This window comes from Urocampus carinirostris, chromosome 3, assembly GCF_059441175.1.
Source record: "Urocampus carinirostris isolate Australia breed hairy pipefish chromosome 3, RoL_Ucar_1.0, whole genome shotgun sequence".
Lineage (NCBI taxonomy): Eukaryota > Metazoa > Chordata > Actinopteri > Syngnathiformes > Syngnathidae > Urocampus > Urocampus carinirostris.
The window spans coordinates 61,585,585-61,609,217 of NC_142351.1; the positions used below are offsets into that span (position 1 = coordinate 61,585,585).

The 23,633-nt window shown below is 40.1% G+C and overlaps 1 protein-coding gene across 4 annotated transcripts; it reads right to left on the minus strand.

Moving 5' to 3' along the window:
* Window positions 1-12,902: 12,902 nt before the first annotated feature.
* Window positions 12,903-21,664, minus strand: LOC148370345 (snaclec coagulation factor IX/factor X-binding protein subunit B-like). Of its 4 annotated transcripts, none has more exons than XM_088330105.1 (8): window positions 21,327-21,664; window positions 15,299-15,366; window positions 15,032-15,091; window positions 14,919-14,937; window positions 14,755-14,834; window positions 14,535-14,669; window positions 13,197-13,308; window positions 12,903-13,119 (listed from the first exon to the last, which is right to left on the minus strand). In XM_088330105.1, the coding sequence occupies exons 3-8, from the start codon at window positions 15,089-15,091 to the stop codon at window positions 13,037-13,039; spliced, it is 489 nt and encodes a 162-aa protein (XP_088186231.1). In that variant the 5' UTR covers window positions 15,299-15,366; window positions 21,327-21,664; the 3' UTR covers window positions 12,903-13,036. The 4 variants fall into 4 exon arrangements, with proteins under 4 accessions (XP_088186231.1, XP_088186234.1, XP_088186232.1 ...); XM_088330108.1 differs by having other exon boundaries at window positions 15,032-15,133; XM_088330106.1 differs by having other exon boundaries at window positions 15,299-15,479.
* Between the last annotated feature and the right edge of the window lie 1,969 nt (window positions 21,665-23,633).

The window sequence follows — 23,633 nt, forward strand, 5'->3', positions numbered from 1 at the left end:
ACAAAAAACTTTCATTCTGTAAAAAAAACATTGATGTGAATACAAGGCAAAAATACATGAACTATCATAGCAATGTTATTTATTAAAAAATAAATAAATCATAGTTTGCCTAAAGCGTCTTACATGGCTGATGCGGCTAGCAATGTGAGAGTGTGTGTAAATGGGTGAGTGTGAAGCACAATGTAAAGTGCTTTAGGAAGTCTTCAGAGAGTTTAAAAGCGCTATATAAATGCTGACCATTTACCATGCCCCAAATTTATATTTCTTTTATATGAGTGGAATCCATACTTTAGTCGCCGCCATGTTTGTCTGACATGTTATTGCTTGCTGTGGCTCTGGTTTTCATTCGCATTAGACAACAGTGTCATTTAGTGGTAAATATTACACATTGGGGCTTTGAGACACTCTTGTATTCTATGTTTTATGATCAGTGTTGGGAAGTAACGGAAGACATGTAACAGTTACAAACGTTACAAAATTAGAATGCAATTTTTTTTAGATGTATTCTATTACAGTTACAGAAAAAAATGTAATCATATTACAGGTAAATTTGGCTAAATAAGGATTACCTTGCTGGATTACAATTTGATTTCAAACTATATTTACAAGACGAATTTTGTCAAAAATTTAACTACTGACACAAGAGAGACAGAGAGGGATTAGGTTTGCACATGAGTCGAGCTGTAGCTGGCATATTATTATTATTATTATTATTATTATTATTATTATTATTATTATATTGTTATATTTTATATTTCCTTCAATGTATGTTGTTAAATTGACGCACGCCTGCAGTTGGCAGAGAAGTTGCTCACTTGATTCATTTAAATGATTATCTTCTTTTTGTAATTTTCGGTTAATTGTTGTTCAAAATTCACTGTTTGATCACTGTTTTGTTATTTGGTGAGAACAATTAACTTAGCCTAGTAATTCTGGATACTTTCAAGAGTTTCTTGGTTTCCTTCAATTTTTTTAAATCCAGTTTCATGACATTTTTCAACAGGTAACTGAAACTGTAACTATAAATGTAACTGTAACGGATTAATTTTTAAAAGTAACCTCCCCAACTCTGCCAATGATTGATGACTTCATACTTTTGTTTTACTGTCCTTTCCGGCTGCCTGTTTGTTGCCGGAGTGAGCAAGCGCGCTACTTATAAAATGAGCAAATGATCTATCCACCAAAAAAATGGAAATTCAACAGCAGTGTGGAGTTCAAAATAGTGTCCTATAGTGGAATTGAATGCCTACAATATTTCTTAATGCACGCTTAAGTGAATCAAATATTTTTAGATCAAATAAAAATACCCAATACAATAGTAAACCCAAAGACTCAATTCAAGTTTGCCTTTTTCAATTGCCAATGTTTTTGCTCTTGCAAGAAATATCACTGTTCTGCTGTTGTGCAGTTCAATTAATCAGGAAAAAAAATAATTACCTTGTGTTTCTGTAGTGCACTGGTTAGCCTATTCGGCAGAGACTAATAAGGTACCCAGTTTAAAACTGGATGGAAACACATTCTGGCCTAGAGAGGGATGGGCACAACCAGGCTGTACTTGCCCAAGGCAAACTACAAGAAATGGTGCCCCTACGACCCTAGTGGTTAAGAGATCCAATTCAAACTAGGCAAATACTTACGTTTGTCGTTAATAGTCTAAATTCCAACGTAATCCTTAACAGTCAATTTAATCAACAGTATCGTTTTTATTTATTTGTAGGGCATATTGATTAACTTGGTCGGCGAGGCGGCTAAGTGGTTAGCGTGTCCGCAGGACAGTTCTGAGGTCATGGGATCAAAACCAGCTAAAAGCATTTCTGTGCGGGGTTTGCATGTTCTCCCCCTGCTTTCGTGGGTTCCTACCACATTCCAAAAACATGCATGTGAGGTTAATTGGCCGGTCTAAATTGTCCCTACGTGAGAATGAGCGAGTGAATTGTATGTCATTGTGTGCCCTTCGACCAGCTGGCAACCGGTTCAGGGTGACCCCAGCCTACTGCCCGAAAATGGCTGCGATTGGCTTCAGCATCCCAACAACTGCACTGAGGATAATCGGTGCTGATAATGGATGGATGGATGGATGGATTGATAAACTCCAACATAATACAATCTGTCAGGATTTGCCAATTACCCTCACCTGCGCTCACTCGTTCAGCCCCAGCTGCCACTCGTTCCGTAATTAGTTCTCCTCTTATTTAGGCATGTCATTCTCGTTCACTCCTGGTCAGTCCGTCAGTGAACCTCCGCACTTGCCAGGCAAGCATTTTTTTATTCTCCCGTCTTGGCTGCCTGACTTGTTCCAATCTCCGACCACGCTCCGTCTCCCGTCCCGGCTACCCGGCTTGTTCCTATCTCCGACCATGCTTCATTCGTGAGGGCTTCCCACTTTGCCTGCCCAGTGATTACCAAATAGCGTTTTTTTTTTTCCTTTTGCCCTGACTGCCTCGATCCCTCAATAAAGCATTTTGTTAAACATTACACATTTGGGTCCACTGCCTGTACCGGTCGTGACAACATTATACGATTTATAAATGAAGATGCAAATACTGCATTTCATTTGGACTCTTATTTATGAAATAATTATTACATCATAAGCAAAAGAAAAAGGATGAATCATTGTAATAAATTACACTTTATATCAACAGAATTTGGTATTCTCCACTGCTGCAAAGCAACATTGATGTATATGCTGAAGTGATGCATTTGATTGCTAAATTGAGTAACAAAAAATACAATTCACTCAAAACTTTCCCGTGATCCACCAGTACTACCACAGTTATCTACCAGTACAGTACGTCACAAAAGTACACCCCTCACATTTCTGCAGTGATTTCATAATAATGTTTAATTGAACAATACTGAAGAAACATCGTTTTGCCAAAATGAAAGTTAGTCTGTATAAAGCTTATATAGCAGTGTAAATCTATTTTCACCCTCAAAAAATAAAAAATATAGCCATTAGTAGCTAAACCCCTGGTAACAAAAATGAGTACGTACACCCTTAAGTAAGAGTTCCTGAAGTTCAATATTCTGTGAGGCCACCATGATTTTGCAGAAGCACTTTTTTTTCTTTTTACTTTTGGCTTTTTGTGAATATGTAAAAACAAAGTTGTCAAAGATATTGACTTATGAAATGCACCGGAAATATCCAAATTATGACATATACACGCACACACGCTCGTTTGAGAATGTCGCCTTGCAGCCAAGAGTGTAATTATAATTTGTGGGTGTGAATATGTGAACGGGACTTTTTTCTAAAGCCCTTATAGCACCACCACGTGGTATTAAAAGTGGTAGAACTAATTAAAGCTCTTACAATTTTCACTGAAATTATGAAATGATTTTGTTGAATGTTGCTTGCATGATTTAAAGAGAATCAGCTTCCGCTAGAGTTAGATAACACAATGAACGATATCTACTCCAAGGGTATCAAACAGGCTGTTTCTCTCTCTCCTTCTCTCTTTATCTCTCTCTCTTTCCCTCTCCCTTTCTCTCTTTCTTTGTCCCACCTTGTCTTTTTCTCTTCCTCTCTTTCTCTCATTTGTCTCTCTCTCTTTTTCTTTCTGTGGCCCGAGTTGAAATGAGTTTCACATCCCTGCTTTACACATACCTGCATTAATGCTTCTTGATGAAAAAAAAAAAAAGTACTGAACGAATAAGAGGTGGCACTCCAGAATAAACATAATAGATAGATAAATAGATAGAGAGAGAGAGAGAGAGAGAGAGAGAGAGAGAGAGAGAGAGAGAGAGAGAGAGAGAGAGAGAGAGAGAGAGAGAGAGAGAGAGAGAGAGAGAGAGAGATAATGTCTTGGAGTGGCCCAGCCAGAGTCCAGACTTGAATCCGATCGAACATCTCTGTAACATGTGGAAAAAGTGAAGCGCTATGAATACTTTCCGGATGCACTGTATATACTGGTATACAGTGCATCCGGAAAGTATTCACAGCGCTTCACTTTTTCCACATTTTGTTATGTAACAGCCTCATTCCAAATTGTATTAATTTAATCTCTTATCTCAAAATTCTACACAAAAATACTCCATTATGACAATGTGAAAAAGTTTTTTTTTAACTTTTTTTGAATTTATTAAAACTAGAAAACTAAGAAATCACAGTATTCACAGCCTTTGCTTAGTAATTTGTTGATCCACCTTTGGCAGCAAATACAGCCTCAAGTCTTTTTGAATATGATCCCACAAGTTTAGCACACCTATCTTTAGACAGTTTTGCCCATTCTTCTTTGCAACAAGTCTCAAGCTCAATCAGGTTGGATGGGAGACGTTTGTGCACAGCCATTTTCAGATCTCTCCAGAGATGTTCGATCGGATTCAAGTCTGGACTCTGGCTGGGCCACTCCAGGACATTCACGGAGTGGTTCTGAAGCCAATCTTTTGAGATCTTGGCTGTGTGCTTTGGGTCGTTGTCCTGCTGATAAATAAACTTTCGCCCCAGCCCGAGGTCAAGAGCGCTCTGGAGCAGATTTTCATCCAGGATATTTCTATATATTGCTGCATTCATTTTTCCTTCTATCCTGACTAGTCTGCCAGTTCCTGCTGCTGAAAAACATCCCCACAGCATGATGATACCACCACCATGCTTCATGTAGGGATGGTATTGGCCTGGTGATGAGCGGTGCCTGGTTTCCTCCAAACATGGCGCCTGGCATTCACACCAAAGAGTTCAATCTTTGTCTCATCAGACCAGAGAATTTTGTTTCTCATGGTCTGAGAGTCATTCAGGTGCTTTTTGGCAAATTCAAGACGGGCTTCCATGTTCCTTTTACTAAGGAGTGGCTTTTGTCTGGCCACTCTACCATACAGGCCTGATTGGTGGATTGCTGCAGAGATGGTTGTCCTTCTGGAAGGCTCTCCTCTCTCCACAGAGGAACGCTGGAGCTCTGACAGAGTGACCATCAGGTCCTTGGTCACCTCCCTGACTAAGGCCCTTCTTCCCCGATCACTCAGTTTAGAAGGCCGGCCAGCTCTAGGAAGAGTCCTGGTGGTTCCAAATGTCTTCCATTTACAAATAATGGAGGCCACTGTGCTCATTGGGACCTTCAAAGCAGCAGAAATTTTTCTGTATCCTTCCCCAGATTTGTGCCTCAAGACAATCCTGTCTCGCAGGTCTACAGACAGTTCTTTTGACTTCATGCTTGGTGTTTGTGCTCTGACATGCACACTCAACTGTGGGACCTTATATAGACAGGTATGTGCCTTTCCAAATCATGTCCAATCAACTGAATTTACCGCACGTGGACTCCAATTAAGCTGTAGAAAGATCTCAAGGATGATCAGTGGAAAAAAGATGCACCTGAGCTCAATTATGAGCTTCATGGCAAAGGCTGTGAATACTTATGTAAATTTGATTTCTTAGTTTTCTATTTTTAATAAATTCCAAAAAAGTTAAAAAAAAACTTTTTCACATTGTCATAATGGAGTATTTTGTGCAGAATTTCGAGATAAGAGTTTAAATTAATACAATTTGGAATGAAATGAAATGAAATGAAATGAAATGAAATGATCTGCATTTATATAGCGCTTTTCAAGTCAATGACTTCCCAAAGCGCTTTACATTGTGCTTCACATTTCCCAATAGCGGCCGTGATCTGTGCAGCCATGTAAGGCGCTAACCTGCTTATTGGGGGTATTGGGGTTTCAGTGTCTTACCCAAGGACACTTCGGCATGTAACACGGACAAGCCGGGATTCGAACTGGGATCCCTTAATCCTAAAACGATCGCTCTACCTCCTGAGCTACTGCCGCCCCATGAATGAGGCTGTAACATAACAAAATGTGGAAAAAGTGAAGCGCTGTGAATACTTTACGGATGCACTGTATATACAATTTATTACATAAATGTATATATATATATATATATATATATATATATATATATATATATATATATATATATATATATATATATATATATATATATATATATATATATATATATATATATATATATATATATATATATATATATATATATATATAATGTGTGAGTGTGTATATATTAAAAGACAAAATTAAAAACACTTGTAGTTTCTATTTAGGAGTAAATAGATTGTTGATGACTCGTAATCATATAATGGAAATAATAAAGGATGTTTTTCGACAAGTACTTGCCCCCCTTCTTTTCAGCATTTACATGCTTCCATTAGGTAATATCATTCGCATGTATAATATCAGTTTTCATTAGACACGCAGATGACACTCAACTACAGTGGAACCTTGCTAGATCGCGGTTCCACTTTTGCGGGTTCAGAGCTTCGCGGGTCTAAAAAATATACCTTACCTTCTCAATAAATCATAAAAACATTTATTGACTTGACGCCATTGAGCGCGAGCTTATGTCAACTGAGGACACGATGTGGACACCCTTATTGTGAAGGGGAGGGGGAGGCCCTGACACAATGCTTAGTCATAGCTGCTTCGCTTAGCCCCCCCCTTCAACTCCTTTCACCTCACCCCCTTCTTATGTGGCGCTCAGTTCATCAAGGAGGGAACTCTGCGACGCGACTTAAATATATTCTCTTTTGTCACATTTCATTTCAAGTTTGACTTTATTATACCAAAAGCGAGCGGTTGTTTGTACTACCTAAACACGGCTAATTGTGTGTGGTTTCGTGTATTTGTTGTAAAAGCCGTTCGATGCCACTAGCTAAAGTATGTTGTTATTGTCAGAAGGTAGCTCATTCTTCACAAACACTCATCAAATATCACATTTTCACTGTTTTTATTTTCAATATGTAACCGGTAGTGTTAACAAGCGAAATAAACCGTGATTGCTGCATGTGGTTGAGAGCGGTTAATACAATCATACTGAATGGTTCGTAGTGGTTTTACTGCAGTCCTATTCCGCGTACATACAACATATTTTACAGTTTTTTTTTTTTTGCAACAACATGAATTTCACTCTCTCTCTACCCGTATTCTATATGGTGTACTGTATACAGGGGGGTATACTGTATACCTGTATACGTTTTTTAAGCATTTTTGAAGGGGCGCCGCTATTTCACGGATTTTCAGTTTTCGCAGGTGGCCTTGGTCCCCATTAACCGCGAAAACCGAGGGATTACTGTATATCTTCCGATGGAGGAATCTGCCACACTAAACTGTGGAAATTTGGAGGCCTGCCTCACTGAGATAAAAGAGTAGATGTCACTCAATTTCTTGCGCCTTAACTCTGAAAAGACCGATATTTTAGTTATTGGTCCATCTAAATGCCATGATTGGTCCATCTAAATGCCGTGACTTGTTCTCAAAAACTGCTCTTAACATTGACAAATGTAAGATAACCCAGAGTGACTCAGTTAAAAATCTAGGTGTCATATTTGACCCCGATCTGTCCTTTCAAACACACGTGAAGAATATTATCAGAACAGCTTTTTTCCATCTTCGCAACATTGCTAAAATTCGTCCTATGCTGTCTCAGTCAGATGCGGGGATTATAATTAACGCGTTTGTTACTTCCCGTCTCGATTACTGTAATGCACTACTCTCTGGCCTCCCGAAGTCCAAAATCAAGAGCCTTCAGCTGGTACAAAATGCTGCAGCGAGGCTTTTAACTAAGACAAGAAAGTTTGATCACATTACCCCGATTTTAGCTAACCTGCGTTGGCTCCCTGTTAGCTTAAGATGTGATTTTAAGGTTCTGTTGGTATTATACAAAATCATACATGGACTTGCTCCCTTATATCTTTCAGATATAATTTCCCCCTATGTTCCGGTCTGGAGCCTTCATTCTGAAAACGCTGCTCTACTATTGATCCCAAGAGCCAAGAAGAGTTCCGCAGGTTCGAGAGCGTTCTCCATCCGGGCACCGGGGCTGTGGAATGCTCTTCCCCCTGAGATCCGATCTGCAACCTCAGTGGAAATGTTTAAATCTAAGCTTAGAACACACTTCTACTCTATAGCATATGAATAACCTATAATTTATGTAGACAATATTTGTGTATTATTTGTTATTGCAACATCCATTGCAGCCTCGTCATCCTGGATGGGGGACTACCACATGTGCGGTCCCTTCTCAAGGTTTCTTCATTTTCCTCATGTTGAGGTTTTTGAGTTTTTCCTTGCCCTCATGTAGGTTTTAGATCAGGGGATGGTGTAACAATAGTCTGTAATAATAGTCTGTTGTTTGCGATAACCTGTGCAGCCCTTCGAGACTCTTTGTGATTAAGAGCTATACAAATAAACATGACTTGACTTGACTTGACAAGTGGCAATTCATTTTACAGACCAAAATGTGAATTAATTGGACTTGATACCCATACTCAGGTGGTACTCATCGACGTCAGTACCAGGCCTCAAAACTTTTCTTGGTCTTTTCAGTTGAAATACATTCAACTACATATTCATTTTTAAATAATAACAAATTATTATTCCTCTAGTTTTTAGCCAGGCCACCTGATACTGGTGTTGGTCACTGTCTCAAGTACAGATACCATAAAACAGGGGTGTCATTTTACTCAGGGGCCAAATGGTCAAGACAATTCTTCCTTGGGCTTTATTAATAAATTAATGCCATAAAAAGTGTGCTTTAGCTGGTGGGCTGAGGGTCTTTTGGGAGGCTCATTTTCAGGGATGTAGGATTTGATTAAAAATGGTTATTGAGGGTTATTTCCCACAACAATTTTTTTCTGAAGTAAAATGCAATCTCAGAGAAACTCACCCAGACTGGAAAGTGACAAAAATATTAATATAAGTATTTCTGTTTTATATTTTTTTTTAATGAAATTGTTTACCTGAATACGGGAACTTTACTATTAAATGTCATATAATTCAGGGAAACTCATGCAGTCTGGAATGAGACAAGAACAGCACACAGACACTAGTGTATATGACTGATTTAATAAATTCAAAGTCTTTCTGCTTTTCATTATTTTTATGAAAATAATAACCTGGATATGGGAACTTCACTGTTAGATTTCCCATCTATTATAGAAAGAAGCTAAAGCTTCCCCGAACCTCTGAAAAGGCGCAGGGGGGCTACTTCTTTTTACATACCGGTACGTATTTCTCGTATCTCCTTAAAAGGAAAGCGTGTAGTATAGTGCCTACCAGTGGTACAAAATAACTTTCATCCAGTAAAAAAAACAAAAACATTGATTGATCGAACACCGCCTTCTGGTGGTCGAATATATCACACTGGGGCATTAAACAGCCCATCTGTGACTTTTAATTTATGTAACATATTAGCAGGACGAATTTCCCTAATCTTCTCTGTTTGATTAATGGCTGTCAGCAAATGCTGGTTTAGCGGTTGCTTTGCGAGTGACCCCTGCCGACATCCAGTGGACGAATTTAAGACTGCAGGCCATTTTTTGGTCTTTTTTCCTGTGTGCTTCTTTCTGCATTTTCAGGCCAGGAGTTATGACACATGTGCCTTGAAAGGACAGTGTATTTTTTGACCACAATATGTTGCTGATTTGTGTAATGCAACTGAAAAGGAGTGATAAAAAGCGAAAGGAAGAATACCAACTACAGCGACTCAAAGTGGCCAAACTGGAGCATTTTATCTCATTTTTTTGTTTTAAAGCCAAGCCTCCTAGGAGATTTTTGGTTTTTAGGTACACGGTCTTTTCCCTCTAGGTGAGGCTCACTTTTGCAAATTTATCGACTTATAATTACTTATTTGAAATACAGGTTTATACAGGTTTATCCCCTTCGCGTTCTGATCTGGCCAATAAGATTTATAGTCGGGAAGAACTCATTCAATTGGGTAGGCGTCTAAATTTCGACTTTTCGGGCTCTTTTTATACCACCCATGATATCCCGAACGAGCTTCAAAGGGACTCGGGTTCTCCGTGGCTACCCACTCTACCTAAGACGAAGACGGCGCAAAGACAGAAAGCAGAAGCGGGGCTGTCATGCAGGGAAGCGTGTGAAGTCGAAGGAGCAAGAAGGACATGAAGATGTGTCTAATCCAACCATTATTTCTTCATCGATCTTGCGGATCAACCGACGCCTGAAGCCCAACGCACCCGAATGGCGACATCTTGTGACGATCTCGACAAAGACTACAGCTAAGTTAAATGATTCAGCAAAGCTAAAATTTGGTCTTTTAAATGTTAGATTGCTCGCTCCTAAAGCTTTACTTGTTGATAATATTATTTGCGATTATAAACTTAACTGTATCGGTCTCTGTGAAACTTGGTTACGCCCGGACGAGTTTTTACCGCTAAATCACGCTTCTCCTCAAGACTACGTGAATAGCCACGTGGCACGCACGTTGAGGAAGGGTGGCGGTGTCGCGCTAATTTCTGAAAAAAAAAAAGCGCTCAAATTTACTCCTCGTACCTCTAATAATTACAAGGCGTTCGAGGCTCTTGTGATGCGGTCCTCTCTATTGTCAATTTATGTAGTAACTATTTATCGCCCACCAGGGCCATACACAGCTTTCTTGGACGAATTTGCTGAACTTTTGTCTGAACTAGTAACCTATGCAGACAAAATTATAATTATGGGGGACTTTAACATTCATATGAACTCTCCACTCAATTCACTCACTGCTGCGTTTCGGTCTCTAATTGATACATTTGGTTTTAACCAACTTTTTGATTTGCCAACTCATAAAGATGGAAACACGCTAGTGTGACAGTCTGTTGAAGTATAAAGCGGCCCTTGCCTCTGCAAAATCAGCCTACCTTTCGAAGGTGATTGCGTCACAAAAGAACAACCCCAAAGTCCTTTTCGACACTGTAGCATCGCTTACAAGGCAACAGACTATCCCAGATAGTTCCACCCATTCAGCCCATGACTTAATGGTCTTCTTTACTAAGAAGATTCAATGCATACAGGAAGAAATTGCTAAAGACAGTATTAATACAACACATACTAAAGCGCTGAAATCTATAGATGCACGACATGGTGGCTGTCCAGGGAATTTCTCCCGTTTTAGTGAACCGTCACTCGATAATCTTAAACAGATGGTGAATACGGCCAAACCGACGACTTACCAGTTCGACCCGCTTCCAGGTTCACTTATTAAAGGTATTTTTGGCATCCTTGCACCTTCAGTTCTAAATATTATAAACATATCACTCTCCTCAGGTGTAGTTCCAGCGGCTTTTAAGTCCGCCGTTATTAAACCCACACTGAAACGACCCAACCTTGATCCAGAAAGCTTATGTAATTATAGACCTGTGTCAAACCTACCGTTTCTTTCTAAAGTACTTGAAAAAGTAGTGGCACAGCAGCTGAATGATTTCATATCCGAGAACAATCTTTTTGAATCAATGCAATCAGGATTCAGGGCTAACCACTCTACTGAGACAGCTCTGATTAAGGTAACCAATGATCTCCTTCGGGCAATGGACTCTGGCGCTTCATCACTTTTGCTGCTGCTGGATCTTAGTGCTGCTTTTGACACAGTGGACCATAATATCTTACTAGAACGGTTGGAAAAATGGATTGGTCTCTCAAGAACCGTCCTCTTATGGTTCAGATCCTACCTCTCAAATAGGACGCACTGTGTTAAATATGGCAAAATGACATCTGAGCCCTTTAGTGTTACCTGTGGTGTTCCGCAGGGTTCAGTGCTTGGCCCCCTTCTTTTCAGCATTTAAATGCTTCCATTAGGTGATATTATTCGCGAGTATAATATCAGTTTCCATTGTTACGCAGATGACACTCAACTATACCTCCCGATGGAGGAATCTGCCACACTAAACTGTGCAAATTTGGAGGCTTGCCTTACTGAGATAAAAGAGTGGATGTCACTCAACTTCTTGCGTCCTAACTCTGAAAAGACCGAAATGTTACTTATTGGTCCATCTAAATGCCTCGACTTATTCTCTAAAACTGCTGTGAACATTGACAAATGTCACATCACACAGAGTGACTCACTTAAAAATTTATTTGACCCCGATCTGTCCTTTAAAACACATGTGAAGAAAATTACTAGAACCGCTTTATTCCATCTTCGTAACATTGCTAAAATTCGTCCTATACTGTCTCAGTCGGATGCGGAGATTATAATTCACGCGTTTGTTACCTCCCGTCTCGATTACTATAATGCACTACTCTCCGGTCTTCCGATGACCAGACTCAAGAGTCTTCAGCTGGTACAAAATGCCGCAGCGAGGCTTTTAACTAGGACAAAAAAGTCCGACCACATCACCCCAATTTTGGCTAAGCTGCATTGGCTCCCTGTTAGCCTAAAATGTGATTTCAAGGTTCTCTTATTATTATACAAAATCATACATGGACTTTCCCCCTCATATCTTTCAGATCTGATTTCCCCCTATGTCCCGGCCCGAAGTCTTCGTTCTGAGAGCGCCGGTCTTCTGGTGATCCCAAGAGCCAAGAAGTGTTCCGCAGGTTCGAGAGCGTTCTCCATCCGGGCACCGGTGTTGTGGAATGCTCTTCCCCCTGAGATCCGATCTGCAACCTCAGTGGAAATGTTTAAATCTAAGCTTAAAACTCACTTCTACTCTATAGCATATGAATAACCTAAACTGCTTATGTGTAAAAACCTGTGAAGCCCTTTGAGACTCTGTGATTAAGGGCTATACAAATAAAAATGACTTGACTTGTTGATAAAACAAAGTCGTCTCTTCATGATGTCACCGGTCACTGAAATATGTCATGCCACATGTAATTGGAAAGCTTAAACTTTTGGATTAAAAATACGACCATTTCACTTCAGATCACAATCAGCCTAAAACAAGATACCCCAAAACTATATAGCTATAACTCACCCAAAAGTGCTGTGAAATTCTACTCATGACACAATATTGTCTTATTTTGATTAAATTTTTCTTTTGTATCTCTAGTGTAAATAATGCACACTGTCACACTACACACTAAAAACTGGCTTGTCGTTTGACTTCCTTAAAAAAAATAAACAACGCTTTTTGAAATAGATACAGCAATGTGAAGGAATACCAAATTTGCTCATGTTATGGGTGAGGAATAACATTTATTGAAAATAAAGTCCTCCCATGAATACAAGCCAAACTTATGACAATCATCAAAAAGTGGATGACTCGTCAATAACTATTTAGGGAATATTTATGAATGCCAAGATGCTCGACTAATGGCAATCTTTTTTCTTTGCTAGTCTGATGCAAACAAATGCATTTAAATCAGAGCACTGCTCATCATCCCACAGCTCGTCTGCAAAAGAAGCACATACAAAGGTTAAGTTTGCCACTGACATAGAAAATATTGTGTGATTATAAAAGCAAACACACTTGTTGCCTCGATCTCAACACAGTCTTCAACTCCTTCAAAGTTGTCTGGCTGGTTGGGAGCAAAGCTTCTGAAATTTACAATTTCACCATCGGTCCAAACGAAGTCATCTTCCTGTAAAACAGTGCTTTTCCATTTTTTTCTGTCACCTCGGAAAAAGATATCCTTCCCCCAACCAAACTACTTTATAAATCCTCATTTGTGGGTATGTGTTTGTGTTTGTATGCAAGTTTAGGCCCCGAAATGCCTGAAACGATCTTTGTGAAAATTTACACAGTTGTGCTTAAGGCCTCCGCGAGTGTCTGTAGCTAGGTTTTGTTTCAAAGCACCCCTAGTAGTTACCAACAAACTCGATAAACACCAGCTCAGTAGCCTAGATGGTAGTGTGCCCGCTTTGAGACTGGGAGGTCGCTGGTTCGCGCCTCGGGATGAGACATACCTAATTGGTATAATGGCGGCGCCCTCTGTTGGCTGCGGCTGCATCGATTCGCTACAACGGGTCAGGTGTATCGACATTTCGTTCTGTGTACATTGTTACAAAGAATGACAATACCAAGGAAATTATTATTATTATTATTATTAGTGTGGTCTGCTTTCGTGGGGTCTCCAAGGCCTTCTGGCGGCCAAATTTGGTACTGCACCTCCCGACCACAGACCACTCCAAGCAGCCGAATCCAATCTTCTATGGGCCCGGCAACAACGACAAATACAAAAGAGATTTCTTAGGATGCCAATTCCTTATTTTGACTAATATTGCACACTGTTGTTGCTTACTGGCCAATCATGTTGCTGTTCTTTTGATTTCCTTATTTTGTAACATAACTTCAAAATTTTAAATGCAAGAACAGCATTGAAAAGTTTTCTGTATATCTAAAATCGGTGTAAAACCCATGGAAAAATCTCAATGAGCACACGAAGCAAAGTCAAAATATCCATCAGTCCAAGAAAAGTTACGCTTGAAGATTTAACGAAAAGAAGAGGCTCATGGGGGGAGTCAGAAACAGGGAATGGATTTTTTTCTATCTGAAGGCTTCTGTCCCGGTTTCACCTTGCAATTTCAAAAACCTTTGATGTATTTTCTTCTTATTTTGAGTGTCTACTAAAGTTTAAACTAAGCAATACTGAAGTATGTGAAATGATTTGCCGCTGCTGCTATGATAAAACAAAATAATTATCCCCGCCAATATTTTCTAAAAGTATGAGACTGTTTTTACAGTATTCTGACCTTTCTTTTTCAACAACACACTCATAATATTGTGAAAATTCACTTATTGCGATACGCGCCAGATTGTTATTTTCAGCTTCAATTCTTAATACATTTGTACTGCTCAATTTTTCACCTGAATAGCGTCGTGGAGTCCGATCCAGGTGTCTACGACAGATCCGGCCGCCTCCCGAATCAGCTCGACCACGAGCGCATTTTCCTTGCGACTGTTGATTGAGACCAGATTCCCACCGAGGATGTTACAGACGCTCTGACGGTCGGGGGAAAAACGAAAAAAATCCATCATTGGCATCAGACGATTCATTTGCTGAAAAGGCCGTATGATTCTTCCCTACTTCAGCATCTTGAAAGGTCCTGGGATCAGATTGGTAGACGTAACAGTACTTGTCCAACTGAGTCCAGCCTTTGGGACAATCTGCATGAAAATGTCTCGGTATTAAAACGAAAATATTCTGTGCAAATTTTGAACATGAGGAGTTGTTTCATTTAGGCTACTTACCATCAGATTTGCAATGACTCTGCCAAGACAATGATAAAAGAATGTTAAAAAAGGTAGAGAGTCAGAAAAAGAAAATTTTTGAGGGATTATCGCTCTGTCGTTTTTGGACTTACGCTGGCTTGGGTCAGGGCAATGATCCCCAAGAGGGCAAGGAGCACATTAAGACGAACCATCTAGGTAGAGAGAAGTTATTGAAGTTCTATTTTGATTATTATCTACAGACAAAGAAACAAGCACATGTTCTCAACATATATCTTTGACAAGCAAAAGAATGACCCTTGTATCCGAATAAAGCAACTATCCTTTAAAACAATCGCAAATTTTTCCATCACGTCTTTTGAATTATTAGTCATCCTTGGATGTGTAGAGCGTTTGCTTACCTTTTTGGTTTTGATGCTTGATGCTGAGGATTATCTTCAGGGAACGTTTTATACTTTGAGTTGACAGTCTTGGAATGTTGTACCCCACGTCAACAAACACGTCAGACAAGTTCAGTATGTTTTTGACAACCCATCATTTTCAAAATGGAGAACTTCTTCAACTCAACAACATTTGTAATATCTACAGTGGGGCGAATATGTTTTTAATCAACCACCAATTGCTCTCCTACTTGAAAATATTAGAAAGGTTTATAATTGTCAACATGGGTAGCCTCAACCAGAATGTGGGGAAAAACAGAAAGAATCATATATTTTATTTTTAAAGCATTTATTTCCAAATTAGAGTAGAATAAAAGTATTTGGTCACCTACAATCAAGGAAGATTTCTTGCTGTCAAAGAGTCCTAACTCCTACCAAGGTCTAACGAGTTATAATGAGGCTCCACCCATTACATGTATTAATGGCACCTTTTTTTATCAGTATAAAAGACAACTGTTGGCAACCTCAGTCAGTCACAGTCCAAACTCCACTATGGCCTAGACCAAAGAGCTGTCGAAGGACACCAGAGACACAATTGTAGACCTGCACCAGGCTGGGAAGACAATCTGTAAAACGCTTGGTCTAAGGAATCAACAGTGGAAGCAATTATTAGTGAATGAAAGACATACAAGACCACTGATAATCTCCCTGGATCTGGGGCACCATGCAAGAGCTCACCCTCCATCCATCTATCCATTATCTGCACCGCTTATCCTCAGTAGTCCAGTGGGGGTGCTGGAGCCCATCCTAGCTGTCACTGGCTCATTCACACCTAAGGACAATTTGGACCGGTCAATTAACCTGACATGCATGATTTTGGAATGTGGGAGGAAACCGGAGTGCCCGGAGGAAACCCACCCAAGCACGGGGAGTACATGCAAACTCTGCACAGGAATGCTGGTAGCTGGATTTGATCCCATGACCTCAGAATTGTGCCGCGGACGGGCTGTCCACTTATCCGCTGTGCCGCCCAAGATCTCACCCTGTGGCGTCAAAATGAAAACAAGAACAATGAGCAAAAATCTCAACTACATTGGGGACCTAGTGAATGACCTCCAGAGAGTTGAGAGCACATTGACTTTTGAATGGCGGCTGCGCATGGATAGCTTGCGGCTAGCTCTCCAGCTAATCTTCTATTTATTGCCGTTCTCTTGTCTTTTTTGCTTTCACTTTTGGACACATGTGTGGCCAAAAACACTTACAGTAGGGACGAACTTATTCGGTTGGGTGGGCGTCTAAATTTCGATTTTTCGGGCACTTTTTATACCGCCCATGATATACCGAGCGAACTTCAAAGAGACCCGGCATCCTTGTGGACAGCTATTCCTCTTAATAAACGACGCCGACGGCGCCGTAAAGAAAGGACACAGAAGCGTGGTTGCTGTGCAGGTAGATGTGTGAAGCGTGTGAAGTCCAAGCAGCAAGATGGACGCGAGGATGGACGCGAGGATGTAACTAATTCCACCATTCATTCCTCGCCGGACAACCGACGCTTTAAACTCAGCGCTCACGAGCGGCCACAACGCCGGGAGCTTTTGAAGATCTCGACAAAGACTACAAAGAGTTCAGCTAAGTCAAATGATTCAGCAAAGCTGAAATTTGGTCTGTTAAATATTAGATCGCTTGCTCCAAAAGCTTTACTTGTTGATAACATTATTCGTGATTATAAACTTAACTGTATGGGTCTTTGTGAAACGTGGTTACGCCCGGATGAGCACTTAGCGCTAAATTATGCCTCTCCCCCAGACTACGAGAGTAGTCATATAGCACGCACGCTGAAAAGAGGTGGTGGTGTTGCGCTAATCTCTGAAAAATCGCTCAAATTTAATACACGTACCTCTAATAATTACAAAACGTTTGAGGCTCTTGTGATGCGGTCCCCTCAATTGTCAATTGATGTAATAACTATCTATCGTGCACCTGGGCCATACACAACTTTCTTAGACGAATTTGCTGAACTTTTGTCTGAACTAGTAACCTATGCAGACAAAATTATAATTATGGGAGACTTTAACATTCATATGAACTCCCCACACAGTTCACTTACTATTGCGTTTAGTTCTCTAATTGATGCATTTGGTTTTACTCAACTGGTTGACTTGCCAACCCATAAAAATGGGAACACGCTAGACTTGATTCTGACTCGAGGAGTTTTAACCTCAAACATTATGGTTCTACCGTGTACTACTGTTATCTCTGATCATTATTTAGTGACATTTGAGGTGCTAACTAAATGTAGACTTAATAAAGCTGAGGGATTTAGCGGACGCAATATAAGCACTGGCACAGTTTCTGAGCTCTTTGAACTCCTTCCTGGAGCAGTTGTGCCCTTTCCTAAATACAATGGCTCGATTGACTCACTCATGAATGAGTTCAATACCACCCTGACTAGTGTGCTGGATTCAATAGCGCCCATAAAACTAAAATCACGTCCTAAAAGACGCACACCTTGGTTTACTGATGAAACTAGAGCCCTTAAAAAAGAATGCAGGAAATGGGAGAGAAAATGGCGCGCTACCAAGCTTGAGGTTTTCCATCAAACCTGGTGTGACAGCTTGTTAAAGTATAAAGCGGCCCTTGCCTCTGCAAAATCGGCCCACCTTTCGAAGGTGATTGCGTCTCAAAAGAACAACCCCAAAGCCCTTTTTGACACTGTAGCATCGCTTACAAGGCAACAGGCTATCGCAGACAGTTCGACACACTCTGCTCAGGACTTAATGGTCTTCTTCACTAAGAAGATTCAATGCATACAGGAAGAAATTGCAAAAGATATTGTTAGTACCACACGTATTAAAGGACTGAAATTTACAGATGCACGACAGGGTGGCTGCCCTGGGAAAATGGCCGGTTTTAGTGAACTGTCACTTGATGATCTCAAACAAGTGGTGAATGCGGCCAATCCGACAACTTGCCAGTTCGACCCTCTCCCAGGTTCACTTATTAAAAGTCTTTTTAGCGTCCTTGGGCCTTCAGTTCTAAATATTATAAATACATCACTCTCCTCAGGTGTAGTTCCAGCAGCTTTTAAGTCCGCCGTTATTAAACCCACACTGAAACGACCCAACCTTGATCCAGAAATATTAAGTAATTACAGACCTGTGTCAAACCTACCTTTCCTCTCTAAAGTACTCGAAAGAGTAGTGGCACAGCAGCTGAATGCTTTCATATCGGAGAATAACCTTTTTGAATCCATGCAATCAGGATTCAGGGCTAACCACTCTACTGAGACAGCTCTGATCAAGGTAACAAATGATCTCCTAATGTCAATGGATTCTGGCGCTTCATCACTTTTGCTGCTGCTGGATCTTAGTGCTGCTTTTGACACAGTGCGCCACAATATCCTACTAGAACGGTTGGAAAAATGGATTGGTCTCTCAGGAGCCGTCCTCTCGTGGTTCAAATCTTACCTCTCAGATAGGACGCACTGTGTTAAATATGGTGAAACGACATCTGAGCCCTTTAATGTTACCTGCGGTGTTCCGCAGGGTTCAGTGCTCGGCCCCCTACTTTTCAACATTTACATGCTTCCATTAGGTGATATTATTCGCAAGTACAATATCAGCTTCCACTGCTACGCAGACGACACTCAACTATATCTTCCGTTGGAGGAATCTTCCACACTTAACTGTGGAAATTTGGAGGCCTGTCTCACTGAGATAAAAGAGTGGATGTCACTCAATTTCTTGCGTCTTAACTCTGAAAAGACCGAAATGTTAGTCATTGGTCCTTCTAAATGCCGGGACTTATTCGCAAAAACTGCTGTGAACATTGACAAATGTCACATCACACAGAGTGACTCAGTTAAAAATTTAGGTGTCATATTTGACCCTGATCTATCCTTTGAGATGCATGTAAAGCAAATTACTAGAACTGCCTTCTTCCATCTTCGCAACATTGCTAAAATCCGTTCAATACTGTCTCAGTCTGATGCGGAAACAATAATTCATGCATTTGTTACCTCCCGTCTCGATTACTGCAATGCACTACTCTCCGGTCTCCCGAAGTCCAGAATCAAGTCTCTTCAGCTAGTACAAAATGCCGCAGCGAGGCTTTTAACTAGGACAAAAAAGTACGATCACATAACACCGATTATGGCTAACCTGCATTGGCTCCCAGTTAGCCAAAGATGTGACTTCAAAGTTCTCTTAGTATTGTACAAAATCATACATGGACTTGCTCCCTCTTATCTTTTAGATCTGATCTGCCACTATGTCCCGGTCCGAAGCCTACGATCTGAGAGTGCTGGTCTTCTGATGATCCCGAGAGCAAAGAAGTCTTCTGCTGGTTCGAGAGCGTTCTCCATCCGGGCACCGGTGCTGTGGAATGCTCTTCCCCCTGAGATTCGATCTGCAACCTCAGTGGAAATGTTTAAATCTAAACTTAAAACTCACTTCTACTCCATTGCATACGAATAACCTACTCCTCTTGTCGGTTGAAAATAGTTTGTGTAATATAGTGTAACAATCTGTGAAGCCCTTTGAGACTCTTCGTGATTTAGGGCTATACAAATAAAAATGACTTGACTTGACTTGACATTAACAGAGGCTACTATAAGTAACACAATGCACTCAAATCTTTTACTTCCAGGCGTGTCCCCCTGCCGAAGGCAGTATAGTAGAGCGCATTTGAATGATCCAGAAAAGGACTGGGATAATGTATTATGCTCAGATGAAACCAAATTAGATTTTCTTTGGAAGTGACACGGGTTCTCGTGTTTTTAGGTGAAAGAATACTGAATTGCTTCCGAAGAACACCATACCCACTGTAAAGTATAGGGGTGGAAACATCATGCTTTTCAGCTGCTTTTCCGCAAAGGAGCCAGTACGACTGATCTGTGTAAAGGAAAGAATGAATGGGGCCATGTATTGGGAGATTTTGAGTGATGTCCTTTCATCAGCAAGGGCATTGAAGATGAAAAGTGGCTGGGTCTTTCAGCATGACAATGATCCCCCCAAAAACACAGCCAGTTCAAAAAATGAGTGACTTTGTAAGAAGCATTTCAAGTTCTTGAAGTAGCCTTTTCGATCTTAACCCCATAGAAAATCTACGGAGGGAGTTGTAAGTCCATGTTGCCCAACGAGAGTCCCAAAACATCACTGCTGGAGGAGATCTGCATGGGGGAATGGGCCAAAATACCAGCAAGTGTGTGAAAAGCTTATGAAGAGTAACAAAAGATATTTGGGCTGTTATTCCCAACAAAAGGTACATAACAAATTGTTGAGAGGAATTTTTGCTATTGACTACTTATTTTCCACCATAACTCGCAAATAAATTATTTACAAATCAAATGATTTGATTTCCTGATTTTTTTTCCCCCATAGTCTGTCTCTCATAGTGAGGGTTTACCCATGTTCACAGTTAATGGCCTCTAATATTTTCAAATGGGAGAATTAGTGGTACACAATTAGTGGTTGACTCAATACTTAGAGCGAAACTGTTGTTTTTAATGTGTATATTATGGTATTCCGCAACATTGGCAAAAAAGCTCACAATACAACATTTCAGAAAAGAATGTTCTCAAAACAAAGTAATTTTTAAACAACACAGTAGAAAAAAATAAAGACTGTATTATCTGGATATTTAGCAGCTACTTACACAAAAATCCAGCTATTCAACCACCGCTAGTTTGAATCCAAACTGAAATAAAACAAGTAATGCATGGAAGAATGTGACAATTTTCTCTAGCTGATTCACCATTTAGAATATAGAACTACCAACTGTTCATCAAGTTTCGATCCTTGCTAATTCGTCATAGAACCCGCACATAGGAGTTTAAATCATAGACGTTTTATGTTGATAATTAAATTAGAGTATTTTTCATCTTGCATCTGTTCTGTTCTAATCCAGCGACGTTACAGCCACTATCTATGGGTAAGGTTCAGACATAACCCGTTAATTTACGTAAATGTACATTTCCAACGCATTACATTTTTGGGTGGTTAATCGGGATTAGGACACACTGTGATATGCAAAAATCCTCAAAGTTTACCGCCTGGTTCGAAGATACACATATAATGTGTAGTTTTAGAGGAGGATGGACCCGTGTGGGGGAGGCAGGTACTGGAAACAGGGGTGCTCAAAACAAGGAGAGTATTTATCAACAAAACAAGGATCAAGGTACCAAACAAACAGGTAGGCACAAAGCACCTAACAAAATGCCCAAATAAGAAACCAGAAACAAAAAACAAAACGTGAAACCGGAAAATGCAAGCAGTAAAGTAACAAAGAAATTGTAAATCAGAAACCAGATCCAATACACATAGACACCTGGCGTGGTGGTGGAAATGAAAATGACAAATACGGATGGCAATGGCAGAAGAACTGTAATTAAACCGACCACTTGCGTTGTTCAAAATGTCCCTTTAAAGGGTTCAGGATATTTGTGCACAGGTGTGTCATAATTGGTCACACCTGTGTCCAGTTCAAACCATTAGTTGGGGTCCTCTGGTGGTCAGAGTTGTATCAGACCCTAACATAATGGAGAGTATACGGTTTATAACCTGGAAAATACGACACATTTCATGTGAGCCCCAGTGTGTGTGATCGATTGAATTTTCAATAAGGTTAATGTGTTTTTTGTTTTTTGACCGCACAATATTTTTTTTCTGCTCTCTTATTGAATAAAACTCAATGAAATTGGGAAAAATGTTTGCAGAAAACTATGATTCTGTCCAACTTCACACCAAACATTCAGGAACTGAACAAAAAATGTCAAACATCTTAAAATGTGTCATGGAAACAACATCAGTCACTGGAAACGAATGCTTTCTTTCATAGCAATCTGTAATTAAGTCTGTCACTAAACTCTGACTTAGGGTTGGGCATTCATGTGCAGCGGCACACGTTAAACTGGTCTGGCTTTTTTGATGAGAAATTCCTTTATGTAATTTTATGTTTCTCTTAAAAATCTCATTGGTTGTATAGTTAGATTTTCATATCGAAAAGTATTTGATTTCAGTCAAGAAAAAAAAATCATCTGACGTTTGCCATATCAGATAAGTTTTCTCATTATTTTGTTTGTAGTATAAATTAGTTTTATTTATTGGTTTGATTAACTGTTTATGTATTTTTTCACAAAGATCTATGTTAATTGATTATTTATTTGTAATAATTATTTTTCGTGTATTTTGATTTTTGATTTTATCTTTTTTTTCAATTGGTTTTCTCTTTTGGTAAATTATTTCATAATTTTGATATTTTTTTTAACATTTTCGTTTTTTATTTTCCTTTACATTTGATGTATTTTTTCAATGATCAAGTATATTTCTTTGTTTTTGTTTTTTGCAAATAATGAAAAATCAAAAAACCAAATGTTTTGGGAATAAGTGCTTGTATTCATCTATTTATAAAAAAAATATATGTTGGTTTATTGTAAGTTAATCTTATACTCTTTCAAATCTGAATTAGAATTTGTCTTGATTTGTCAATTGCCCTCACCTGAGCTCACTCTTTCAGCACAGCTGCCACTCGTTCCTTAATTAGCCCTCCTATTTAGGCACGTCATTCTCATTCACTTCTGGTCAGTCCGTCAGCAAACCTCAGCGCGTGCAAGGCAAGCACTTTTCACTCTGGCTCCCGTTTTGATACCGAACTGTTTCCTGTATGGATCCCCCGATCCAAGCTCTGTTCTCCTGTTTCCTGTATCCTGCCTGATTTGTTTTCATGTATCAATCCCCGATCCAAGCTCCGTTCTCCTGTCCTAGTTACCAGTATCCTGCCTGATTCTGTATCCTGTATCGATCCCTGATCCAAGCTCCGTTCCCCTGTCCCGGCTATTCGTATCCTGCCTGATTCCGTTTCCTGCGTCGATCCCCGATCCCAGGCTTCCCGCTCATCCCGGCTACCAGACATGTTCTGATCTCCGATCACGCTCCGTCCCCCGTCCCGGCAGCCCAACTTGCTTCCGATCTCCGACCACGCTCCGATCTCCCGTCCCGGCTGCCCGACTTGTTCTGATCCGCGATCACACTTGGCTCTCCGGCGTCGCCTGTCCGCTTCGCCATCCGTCATCGGCCGAGAGGGCTTCCTGTTCCACCTGTCCAGCGAGCACCATATCGCTGTCTTTTCCCCTGTCCCTGACTTCTCCGATCCCTTAATAAAGCATTGTGGGAACGTTACGCATTTGGGTCCACTACTTGTTCCGGTCGTGACAGAATTTACAGTTTAAAATAGATTTGTATATATTTGTTCAAAATAGCATGCCAATTTTGCTTTGATGAACGGCCCAAAGACTGTGGTTGATTATATTGCAAAAAGCAACTTAATCAGGAAATACAATTATTTAATGATGTAGATT